Source organism: Anneissia japonica, unplaced genomic scaffold (assembly GCF_011630105.1).
Source record: "Anneissia japonica isolate Jap-2015-1 unplaced genomic scaffold, ASM1163010v1 scaffold288028_len459517_cov177, whole genome shotgun sequence".
Classification (NCBI taxonomy): Eukaryota; Metazoa; Echinodermata; class Crinoidea; order Comatulida; family Comatulidae; genus Anneissia; species Anneissia japonica.
In genome coordinates this window covers 399,349-411,810 of record NW_022733874.1, presented here as the reverse complement: position 1 = coordinate 411,810, position 12,462 = coordinate 399,349, and the positions used below count along the sequence as shown (strand labels likewise).

The 12,462-nt window shown below is 36.0% G+C and overlaps 1 protein-coding gene across 1 annotated transcript in view; it reads right to left on the bottom strand.

The window, feature by feature from the left end:
• LOC117116238 (sushi, von Willebrand factor type A, EGF and pentraxin domain-containing protein 1-like) overlaps nt 1-6,205 on the bottom strand; it is a 46,629-nt gene extending 40,424 nt beyond the window's left edge. Inside the window, exons 1-4 of the mRNA XM_033260224.1 lie at nt 5,742-6,205; nt 4,713-4,924; nt 3,723-3,917; nt 1,361-1,519 (exon numbers count right to left, since the gene is read on the bottom strand). Coding sequence (XP_033116115.1) covers nt 1,361-1,519; nt 3,723-3,917; nt 4,713-4,924; nt 5,742-6,205 — 1,030 coding nt within the window. The remainder of the gene's footprint in view (nt 1-1,360; nt 1,520-3,722; nt 3,918-4,712; nt 4,925-5,741) is intronic.
• Nucleotides 6,206-12,462: the final 6,257 nt, after the last annotated feature.

Genomic DNA, 12,462 nt, shown 5'->3' with positions numbered 1-12,462 from the left:
GGAGCATCCTATTCAAAAATAAAGTACCAAGAAATGAAAATTAAAATCGTGTAGATTACGCCCATACACCGCAACGCTCGAGTTTCAAACATGTCGTACTGAACGTTCTGTGTAAATTGAGGGCGCAATTGCAAACGACGGCGCTTAGGCGAAATTTGATTGGCTGAATCTATGGCAGCCATCTTGGATGGTACACACACACACAGTTCTGCGTTTTTCGAACATCAAATACATTGCGGTTAGCGCTCTAGTATTCTTATTATATCTCTATGTGTTTTCCAGATCTACGGAACATTATCCACATGGAGGTACAGAGGATAGGTGGTTCCTTTTAAAATCAATATTGAGCATTGATATTGACTCTTCTTAAATGATAATACAGTAATAATAGTAACTAACAATGTTCATAATTCCAAGCTTAACAAAACACAATAATTATATGAGTGGAGTTTTCAGATTAAGTTTATTCACTGCATGGTATAGGGGGGGGGGGGCTATCTGTTTGTTTTTGTGTATTTTTTCTCACGATGCGAAGTCAAACAGTTTCAATTATAAAAATGGACATTTCTGCTAAGCCCCGCCCCTTGGATATATTTGCTAAGGTCCCACAAAACGACAGTGTAAAAACATACGCAGACACGTACGTGCCTGGGTTCTCTTGCCCTAATTTTAGGTTACTCACTCTTTATTGCACTTAGGTTACTCACTCTTTATTGCACTTAGTGCGCACCATACCTAATTTAATTGGCGTCCCATACTAGATTTTTTTTTTTTTTTTCGAATTACAGGTATTCCGTCTCTAAATTAACTTTTTAGTTGATGGCGCTGTCCAGAATGAGAAAAATAATAAAAAATAAGTTTTTCAGTTGCTCCTTTAAGCCTACCTATTTTTGGAGGTCCACGAATCTTCGAAAGGTTTAGTCATTTTATTGATTTATTTATTGATTTCACCAGGGAACAAATTAACTGTTCCCTAATTTCACACTTGGTTAATGATAGGCCTACTTTTGCTGCTGCCGGGGAGGGGTGAACCTTTTGCCACCTCTTGGATCAACAACCACTGTAAACACCAGGTATGCAGCTAAAGTTGGTTTTGTAGGCGCGGCCTACCCTTTGACTAGAATGTGCGCCCCACCCCTTTAGTCTAATTCCCTACTGTATGTTCCAAGCCAAAAAAATTAGGTTCAAGTATGTTATCATTATATTTTGTGCAATAGTTCTCCCTCACGTCAAATTTCCCCTTATTCCACCTTCGCGACAGTATCAACTCCCCCTCCCCCATCCCATTTAAAGGTTTCATGTATGCCACTGCCCGTTGATATAATATACAATTCAAACGTCAATTGAGATAATACTTTACCTTCACATGACTTATCGTTGGCTGGATTTCCGGTGTAGCCCTCCTCGCAAACGCAGTCACTTTTGCTCTTGCTACCCTGGCTTTTTGTCACTGAATGAGGCGGACACACAGTGCAATCCTGATTACCGTACAGGTCTTTGTATGTTCCGAAAGGGCACTCTATGTTTTCATTTTACGAAAGGGGAAATGAAGTACAATATTTTATAAGCCTAGATAAATGATAATGATATTAGTAATAATAATAATAATAATGATATTAATAATAATAATAATAATAATAATAATAATAATAATAATAATAATAATATTAAATAAATAAATAATAATATGAATATGAATACGAATTATATTTAGGCCTATAACTAAAAATAAATCATTATTATTATAATAATGGTATATAGCGTTTTAAAAATTGAGTCAATAATGTAACATTATCTACGATTCAACGATAACATCAAACTGTTCAAGAACATTCACAATTAATCAAGGAGAAATACAGTAGAACCCCAATTAGGGGGACACCTTCGGGACCAAAAAAAAAGTGTCCCCTTAATAGGGGTGTCCCCTGAATAGGGGTACCCCTATTCATCAAACCAGCACTGCATGGGTTCTCTCCACAGGAGTATATGGGTACCTGGTGGGTTGCCTACTCCTGCGATGTTTATCAGCAGCAACACTTAAAACATGAGGACCCAATTACCAAGGAAAAGAACTGCGCTTTGTATGTACAAAGAAAAGGTGCTGTATAAATGATGTAAATAATAAAATAATATTAATAAAATTTTCCCAATATTATTTCATGATGCGATGTTAATGACCAAATATTTCTTTTATTTATTTAAAATATGAGCTTTCTACTGGATTAATGTAGCATGAATAGAGTAATTACATAGAATTAATAGAGCATGTTGTGGCATGTATTAGAATCCTATATAAAGTACACAGAAAAAAGGAAACGAAATCCCCATGGTTAAGGGTCGAAATTGACAAGACTGGTTTATGAAGTACCGGTAACACATTCAGTAGGCCTATACCAACGTTTACTCTAAGGATTCAGTGAAGAAAATTCTGGTTTATAGCTCAGAAGGTGTTAAAATATAAAGTTAAATGAATTTTTCTTACTTTGAGACTGCTGTAGTTGTTGTGTTACAGTGATAGCAAATTAAGTGTCCCCTTAATAGGGGTTATTTGACCATTTGGCACACTCAGAAAGTGTCCCCGTCCCCTTAATAGTGGTGTTCCCTTAATAGGGGTTGACTGTAGTGTTAACAGATAAATTGCCCCTCGTTTCACGGAAAAGTGTCCCTTTAATAGGGGTGTCCCAAAGGAGGGTTCTACTGCAACTTCCTTAATGCAGACTGTGGGAATATTCAGTAAATAATAATTGTTGGAATGCAATTCAACTTTCAAAAGTGTGCCATAGTGAAAGTGAATAGGGAAACGATGGTCACGAGTGAAAGAGTTTATTTAACCAATGAGGAAACAATCAGGCTTATTTATAGAGAAGAAGAGATAAATAGAGGTACCAGGGATTACTGTCAAAGTGTAGTATTTCCATGTACCGGAAAACACTGCAATGTGACAGAAATAAGAGTACGGAAATGAGGAACATACTTAAAACTTCGGAAGAATAAGGAAAATCCCCATGTTAAAGTTGAATTCCGAAAACTTGATACAAGCCAGCTGTTTACGAGTGGGTGGCCGGGGGGAGGGGGTGGTGAGGAGATGGCCCTCGTTGGAGAGAGCTGCACCCCGACCCCTCCCCCAATCAGGGAGAAACACATACCGGTAAATAGTTGGGAAAGAAAATACTATAAATATATTGTTTACATAATTATTATTATTATTAGACTCTTAAAATTAATTGAATAAGCTTTGAAAATTGTCATAGTTTTCAGGTGCCCGCCCCATGAACTGCACAAACAGATTTTTAACAACGCCCGACCACGCCCATATACGCTCTGGTCGGGGACATCGCCCCACCTCGTCGGGGTAAGTCGGACCCACCCCTGCATCCGTTCAAGAGCAGTTTTCTATTACTGTACTAGATCTTATGGCAGAGATAATTGATTGGAAAGATAAGTTAAGACATGGATAGTGAAAGAGATATACTGACAACATATAAAAGCGCTATGTCCACAAGTTGGCCTAGACATAATATTAGAGACTGAAGGGGATTGCCGAGTGTAGGGAAACTGTTGAAAATGAAGGAACAAATTAGTATTGGAGAGGATGGAGAATGTGATTTTTCCTAGTGAGAGCTTAAACTTTTTATTATTGAATTATAATGCATGCAAAATGTTAAATCAGGCATTGTTAGTAAGTTATAATTTAACTAATAAAAGAAAAACATTTATCTTACTTGTACATTGACCATTTAATCCGGAGCCCGAGTACCCTTCAGCACATGCGCACTCGATGCTACCGCTATTTGTAGCACAGGAACAGAGTGCTTGAGCATCGCAGCAGCTCGTCTTAGTCCCACCAATATCGTCACATAATGCATTGCAAACAGAATTATCAATATTGTGGTCCCAAGCCGACGAATCCTTAACATCTTTAAAAAAAAAAAAAAAAAACTATATGATGAAGCAATATCAATCTAATACATTTAATTTCATAATTACTTCTTGTAGGCTGTCATGCAACTTAAATAGGCCTATACGATGGATTGTTTTTGATAGGTCTCTGGGTTTGTTTTTTCATACACCTGCATCATACATTCACAGTACAGTATACACATCAAAGACACTTGTACAGGTCTCCCTGCAATTAGAGACCACTTATGGGAACGGGGCAGTGGCGATGCTATGGGGTATACACATCTTCCCTTTAAGGGGGGGGGGGGGGGGGGTAGGGAGGTACAGCCTCCCCCTCCCCGTCGGCGAAGTCCCTTCCCCTTGTCGGGTAGAAAACTATAATTTGTCGGTGAGAAAAAAAAAACATTTATGTATTTTTTTACACATTAATTGACTCCAAAATCGATAAAATAAGCTTTTGAACACCCTAAAATTGTCATATTTTGGGGTTCCCCCCCCCCCACCGGGACAAATTTAGCGACGCCCGACTACGCCTACTTTTTTATCGTCGGGGACATCAGCCCGCCCCTCTCCTTCATCGGGGAACTTGGACTCCCCCGTCGGGGGAAATCCTGGCACCGCCACTGGAACGGAGTTTCCATGGTCTTTAGTAACTTTGGTCTCCTAGAATAATAAATATAAAATGCATTTGGTTAAATTGGGACCATTACAAAGAGAAGGACTCTTCTTGTCAAAATTACACCATTATGAAAAACTCATCAAGAAGATGCAAGAAAGCTGAATTAAACTTAAACGTTCTTCAACTGACATACCTCCTTTCAAATGAGCTGCAAGATCACTGATTTTGCCAAGTTGATCGAGTAAGTAGACGTTGTTATCGGAAGCTATACTTGTCAATTCGTCTTGGTTAATGCCTTGACCAAGTCCGATGGAAAAGATAGTTATTCCGTCTCTTTTCATTTCATTTGCCTTGGGGATGGGATCACCTCCATTCGATTGGCCATCAGTGAGAAGAATTACCAGCCTAGCCGGAAAAGAACGGGTAAAATTAGTTTACATTAATATTACAAAATAAATTTATTAACAAAAAAAATTTCTTTCATGGAGAATCCAGAAGGTCCTAATGTTCTAAACATAATTAAACACATCTTTGGCAAAACTCCATTTGACTTTTGGTTTTTTTTTAAATGACAAACTGATTCATCATGGATGGAGAATGGTAAACATTCATACACTTAAATAATTAAAATTTCACATTCAACAGCAAGAAAATTATTACAGTACGGAATGATAAAATTATATTGAAAATTTGTTTAAATTTTGTGTAATGTTCAATTAAATAATATGAGATCCGGCTTTATTTTTCACACCGATCTATGCATATCGTATTTACGGGAGTTACGAAGAACTTTACACTTTCCATCACGTATACATATTTCATCACACCAATGACATTAAAGACCAAAATTGTTGAAGTTTGTACCATCTGTATATTCATAACATTTTTTATCTTTCTCATTTGTGTAATTGTATAAGCGCTATACAATTTGGCATTTGACAGTTAGTTACAAACTTCGATAGTTACAAATTAATTTGTTATGATCAATTGGTGATATGTAGACGTATAAAGAATTATTCATGCTTTAAAAAACGAAATATCTAAAAAAAAACAAAACAAAAAAAAAACAAAAACAAAAAAAACCAAACGTTTTCAAGTTTTCAGTCAATCATAAAGTAAAGTATAGCATTGTAAACCTAATAATTATGTCAATCGCCAAACATTTATTTTCACAAGGTCCTGCGTAATTTATGCATTTTGTATGCAGCAATTGCTAACTTACCTCGGCGCATCATTTCTACCGTTTTTAAGTAAAGTTTCGGCCTGTGTTAAGGCACCAAGTGTGTATGTATCACCACCAGTGTATGGCAGCGCGTCGTCGAGTTGTCCAAGAAGAGTACATTTATTTTTGTCTGTCGGTTCAGTGATGTGATCTATTCGCGTGTATATTTGACCCGCCGATGAGTACGACACGATAGCGACACGCGATGTGTCAGATGAAACGGTAAAAATAGTGGACACTTGGCGAACAAAGTCCACTTCTCGTGGCCATCTTTCTGCCCCTATGCTACCAGAGCTATCCAACAAGAATACAATATCACTCGGAGTATTTTGAAATTCTTCAAGATTGCCTAAAAAACGTAGCGCGTTCGCCTCTACTTGTTCGTTTTGTGATCTAACCTCTGCGAGAAAGATCGCCGTAAACAACGTAAGTAGAAAGCAGCACTTGGGACTTAAAGACTGCATAACTGAAGTTGGAACGCTGCTAGGTTAAACTGGCTTTCGTCAAAAATTCCAACTACTTTATATACTTCCTTCAACTATAAGTGGTACCTTAAATATCATTTTAACAGCTATTGCTGAGCTTCCGCCTATCCCGGAACAAAGGCTTGGTGGTAGGCCTATGCGCAAGTGTATCTAAGCAGAATAAAAAAAGTGTGCTTATTTAGGGAGGTGCAAAAAATTGTGTTAATTTATGGCACACAAGCTTCTCAGGGGTTTTAAGGGATGCTGTAGTTTCAAATCTGTCAAGCTAAAAAATGAGGAAAGCCTCAAAATGTAAGATGGTCGCAAATTTGGATGTTTGCCATAGCTTCCACAACATTTCACATAGAAGTTTTTTTAAGTCTATACTATTATTAAAGGGCATACAGTGCCACCACTAAAAGTCAAATTCAGCCACTATCAGTTGCAGAAATCTAATATCGCTTCCAAATGGCTGCTAATTTCTTTTTAATATTGACCATAACTCCCATAATATGCAACAAGATTACATGCTTTATCTACACGCGCTAATTTTAAACAGATGGTAAAGAACGCTCATATACATAAATATTAACTAATAAATAACATTAATTTAAGCGTGGACATAGTGTCACTACAATAATAGGATTAACATTTTCAATCTTATAATACATTCTATACAGCGGAGTTATGTTTTGACCTAGGATGATGACTAACGACATGTAACTTTCTCTATTAAAAAAGCTTCTTCAAATAGATTGACCTGTTATACGAAGCACGAGCTCCTGCAGACAAAACCCAGTACCGTTTCGGTTTTAATTGTGCGGAAAATGTATTCATAATGATTTCATTTCAATTGATGCTTTTTAAAGAAGCTCTGTGCTACTTCGCCATGCAAGAACATATAACCATAATGTGCCTATTTTGTGAATACTTACCTAAATAAACTTAAATGAAAGAAGGAAAATTGAGGCCTATTACTAACATTTTTGCATTACATACACCTGGGTTGGACGATTCCGTTATTTTCGAGGTAAGTCCACCAAGTTCGATGGAAAGATAGTTATCCCGTTTGCCTTCGTATCTCTCTCAGTAACATTTATTTCGTAATGGTCATACGAAAACATACATATGAAAATTTATTATATTCTTAAAATAACAAAATTTGATTATATCAGACTTGCAGGTGGAAAAATGTGAAATTAGACCATCACAGGGATCAAAACTAGAAGTAGAACTTGTCTCCTATTGACCCCTAAAGTCGAATTTAAATAATAGTATTATAGCTGTCTCTTATACACATCTAGATGTGTATAAGAGACAGTATATAGACAGTATAAGAGAGCCACTTGATAGTGCTTTCACTTTTGGCAATGCTCAGGTAATCAACATATGTATTATCTTTCACCTGGATATTTAAAAAGTTAAATTAAAAAAAAAAATGAAACAGCCACAAACACAAAACAAAAATGCAGGTGAGGACGACATTTGTTATAACAAGCTTAGAATATATAAATAACCATGTTAGGAAGCTTATTGCAACGATGACCCGGATTAAGGCTTGTTCAGGATGCATCCGCTGATCAAAGCTTTGAGAAGGCAATATGATACTAGGGAACCAGGAATTGATTTTAGGGTTTTTCCTTCAAAAATTCTGAAGGCCTATATAAGTACCATCGGATGTATAAAACACTTTATATAATCATTGCCACTCTTTTGGTGAACCTGGCTGTCATTGTGGCATGATAACGTACTGTAATGAACGAGGAAATATTTCAAGTATTTGTCCTTATTTCCTTATTTTTTTTAAAAACAATATTCCATTTCGTAGCTTGAACTGCGCATGCCCATATCCACGGTCTAGTTGATTGACCTTGATACGGGCACAAGCAGTTCAAACTACGAATTTACTTATTGAATGAAATTACAGGTGATATGTTTAAGTAGGTGTGACGCAGTGATCTACAAGGACGTGCACGCTCAGTGCAGATTCAGGGCTGGTGAAATGTTGGGAGTTGGCCCCACTTTGGCGTCAGCCAAAAAGTATGAAATCTTTTATTAATATCAAAACTCAAGGCTTTTAAGAGGCTATGCCCTCTTGGCCACAGTATCGAAAGACCCCCAACCTACCCCTAAGACCATAGGTTCCCTCCCCTGGTTAAAGGTCCTAGTACGTCTCCCTCCAATAAAAGACCACTGTTGGCACTGAGTTTTGGTGGCCTTTAGCAGCTTTAGTCTTCAATTAGAATCCCTCTAGTAAAGACTAGATCTGTGTCTAGTACTAGTAGAATTGTTCCTTCTCCGATAATTATCCGAATTTTCGCTACTCAATTCAATTAAATTTTAATACAAATAACATACATTATTATGCCCTAGTTCATTACAATTATATTACTGTAAACTTCACTCATTCTATCTTCACTGTGAACACTTTTTTAATATTTTAGCAAAGATTGGTCATGCATTTAATCAAATGTATTTTTGTATAGTTTCGATTCTAACAGCCCACAAAAATAAATATAGGCTTTCTGGGAATATAGAGGAGAATAAGTGAAGAACACTGAGGAATATTTCACCTTGCCACATAATTGCATGTAAATCACACGACGAATATATCAATAAATAAAAGCTATGGGCCCAATCCCATCTTACAAAACCACATTTCAATATAAATTCTGGCGACGTTTGCTCATTTGACTTAATAATATATCTATATAAAATAAAATATATTTTACGTATAAAATACAACCAGGCCTATATGGTCTTAAAAAAGTATGATAACTGTTAATGTTTTGGTTGTTTTAATTTAATACAAATTACAAAACGGGATATAAATGACAAAACTATATTTTAAAAAAACAACATAAAAATGTTGCCCGTGAACTCTCATTTTCCTTTTGTTCGTTCACAAATGCTGGATTGTTGAGGAAAATTACAATTATAAATGGAACGAGAAAAATTCATTGGATCACCATCGAGCCTCATAATTAAGTTTAACCACAATCAAACAACAGACACATAATAATTTTCTCTTTAGTTAATCTGTTTTACTTTAAAAAAATGATATGTACCCATATTTGGGAGTGGGGGTGAGGCGAAAGTTGCGCCGATCGAGAAAACACTACCTTGGAGGTCCGGGGCATTCCCCGTGAAATATGTGTTTTCTATACGCTCCAAATAACCTCTGAGGTGTTTTGGGGTATCAATTATTTCTTTTTCTTTCTTTATTTCTTTTTTTTTTCTTTCCATATATGGGGAAGGGGCCGCGGCCGGCCCGGAGCCCTCTAAGTAGTAAATCCACCATTGAATTAGCGATCAAAAAAATGAAAGCCAATTTTCAAGTGGTGGTACAGCGGAAATTACATAGTTAAATTCCTATTCGTTTACACACAAACCAGCTACAAAAGGAAGATTTTTGAAATAGTGTTTGTTTGTTCCGACAGAGTGAAGTTCTAATCATTCGGTTTTTAATGTAATGAAGCACAAAACACTGAGGAATATTTCACCTTGCCACAAAAGGAAAATTTTTTAAATAGTGTTTGTATGTTCCGACCGACAATAGTGATAGGCCTAATTAATTATTATTCTTATGTGAAGCATAGAGAAAATAGTCTCTATGTGTGAAGTTACTCAAATTTACGTAAGTCTGTGCAATCTTCAAATGTTACCCACTTTTCTCAGTTAAAAGTTTTGTACATAGGTAATCTTCATCAGAAAAAGTTTACAAGGTTACTTCATATCATAAACACTACATTCCAATACCTATGGCTAACAAACGACTGGAAAAAATAACACTTGGTTTTAGCAGATTCGTATTTTTTTTTTTTTTTTTTTTTTGTATTCGTATTTTTTTTTTTTTTTTTTATAAGGTCGTGACATTTTTCATCATGGTTTCTCAAAAGATATCTTCATATCGATGTTTAAGTAAAAGTAAATAAAGAGAAAACCTACAGCTGGAGCTCAAGAATAAAAAAAAAAACATTCAAAAGTGGTTTACAATTACGCATTAACAACTAATGCGATGCACGACATTATTGTGACATAAACTTGATATCCTTTTGTTTATAAGAAAGTATATTGACCTGCACTTTACTTATACATAGGCCATAACAAATTCAAATTACTAGCTGAAGCAATTGTGTCGCTTTATTGTTTGGTTAAATGTCAGGTTTGTTTACAAATTAATGTGTATGTGGGCCTAAAGTTGGTAATAGGGAAGAAAATATACCTTATATTGTAGGCTTACAGTGATTGCGTCTGCCGTATTGTAATTGAAGGACCATGTGAAAGTGGACCAAGAGGTAAGAAAATATAGCTTGATACATTTAGAACACACGGCAGCGTAATCGAATCGGCCAAACCAACAGGTATAGCACGGCCCAAAGATTCTTAAGGCCAACTCAGACAGCGTCGCACGACGCAGCCGACGCGATTAATCGTCGGGAAATTTTAAACATGTTTAATATTCTACGACGCGACTGCCCCCGACGCAAACCATCCTCTGATTGAGCTCTAGCGTTGCTCTTTCTTCCGGGTGTGTAGGTCTTTTAATATAAGCAAAATGATCCAACTGGACGTCTAATTCAATCAAACACGAACATGACAATGTTCTATACCGGTAGGCCTAATCATAAGAATATATTGCGGAACGTTATTGACAATCATCCAATGTTTAAGCACGATAAGAAAATAAACTACAAAAATACACGTAGATTGATTGGAACTACCTTGAATATACATAGGCCCTATTATAATATATCAAATAACATAATGTGACGAAAATTTACATGCATCTATTTTTGCTATGGCAGGGCAACATTCATTCTTTCATAAATATATCAACAGCGCCCTCAAGGAAATCAATAACGCTATTATTTCAATTCGAATTTATTCAATTTATTCAGAAGACTTCCGGAATGGAGAATTAAAATAGTTCAATTACTTTTATATTATTATATTTATTACCTTTCAAACACAAATATGATAATAATTATAATATTCAAACTAAATTTAAATAATAGTATTATAGTTGATCTTCATAACATGCTGATTTCTCTTGTTGTTTTGGTTAGTTGACTAAACAACCTGTCTTAATTTTTTAGACATTTCGACAGATATGGTATAATATGTTAGCACCATCCTATCTTACATTTACTGTTTCCACTTAACTTGTGTACTTTTGCAGACTAGAATATTTTATGAAGAAAACAAACGATATATTTGCTCTTAATCTGAACATACAACCATATGATATCGAGATATATCACAGAAACTGATTTTTTTCTAAACAGTAACTTTATAAAGAAACGCTACACAGAAACTGAGTTTTTTTTTAGAACAGCCAGTGCATACAGAAACGCTACTTGTAGCGCAGAAGCGTTTATAAAAATAGTTTGTGTCCTTGGTCAATGTGACATAATGTAAGCCTAAATAAACATGATATTCTTGCGACGGGATGTGATGTTATGCATATGTTTCAAATTACTGAAGTTGCTTACAGAACATGGTTCACGATCGTTAAAGCGAGAAAAGAATTAAAATTACAATAGGCCAAAATGATAAAAATAATACTATTCCGTGATTGCGCTTGTATACTTTAATTGTATAAACATCGAGTATACTGTAGTATGCAGATATATACTTTTCAGCTACTCCAGTTAAGTTCTCAATGTAATCCTTTTTGTGTACTATAATGGCGACGAGCGGCCCAAAAACAGATGCAGTCTGTTTATTTATACAGTATCTTTAGTTAGAGTAGACATGTTCCTATACGGCAACACTCTGTTCTACTAAGCCAATACAAGACATCCACTTTAACTTTTCAAACAATGAAATGACTGTGGTAGCAGATGTGATTACTGCGCTTTCTACACTATCGTTTCATTTGTTATGAAAAATTAGACATTACTCTAACAGGGACGTAGCCAGGATTTTGAAAGGGGGGGGGGGAGCCGTTAATGCGAATTACCTATGACCCCGGCGGGGTCCCGGGGGCGAATTCCCCTGTGAAGTAGCGCAATCTGAACGTTCTTAGGACTGTTTTGAGAGGATAAAGTGAAAATTGCAATATAAATTGTATTATAAACAAGTGCAACAATAATTATATAATAAATCAACAACCTGATCCAGGAATTCGAAAGAGAGGTGAACCAGGGAGGGACTTTCACTGACCGAGGAACCACCCACCTCAGCCCCACCGTGGTTAGGATTAGGGCATCTCTAGATGGCCGGAAATTACACTCTCACACTTAAATTTGAAT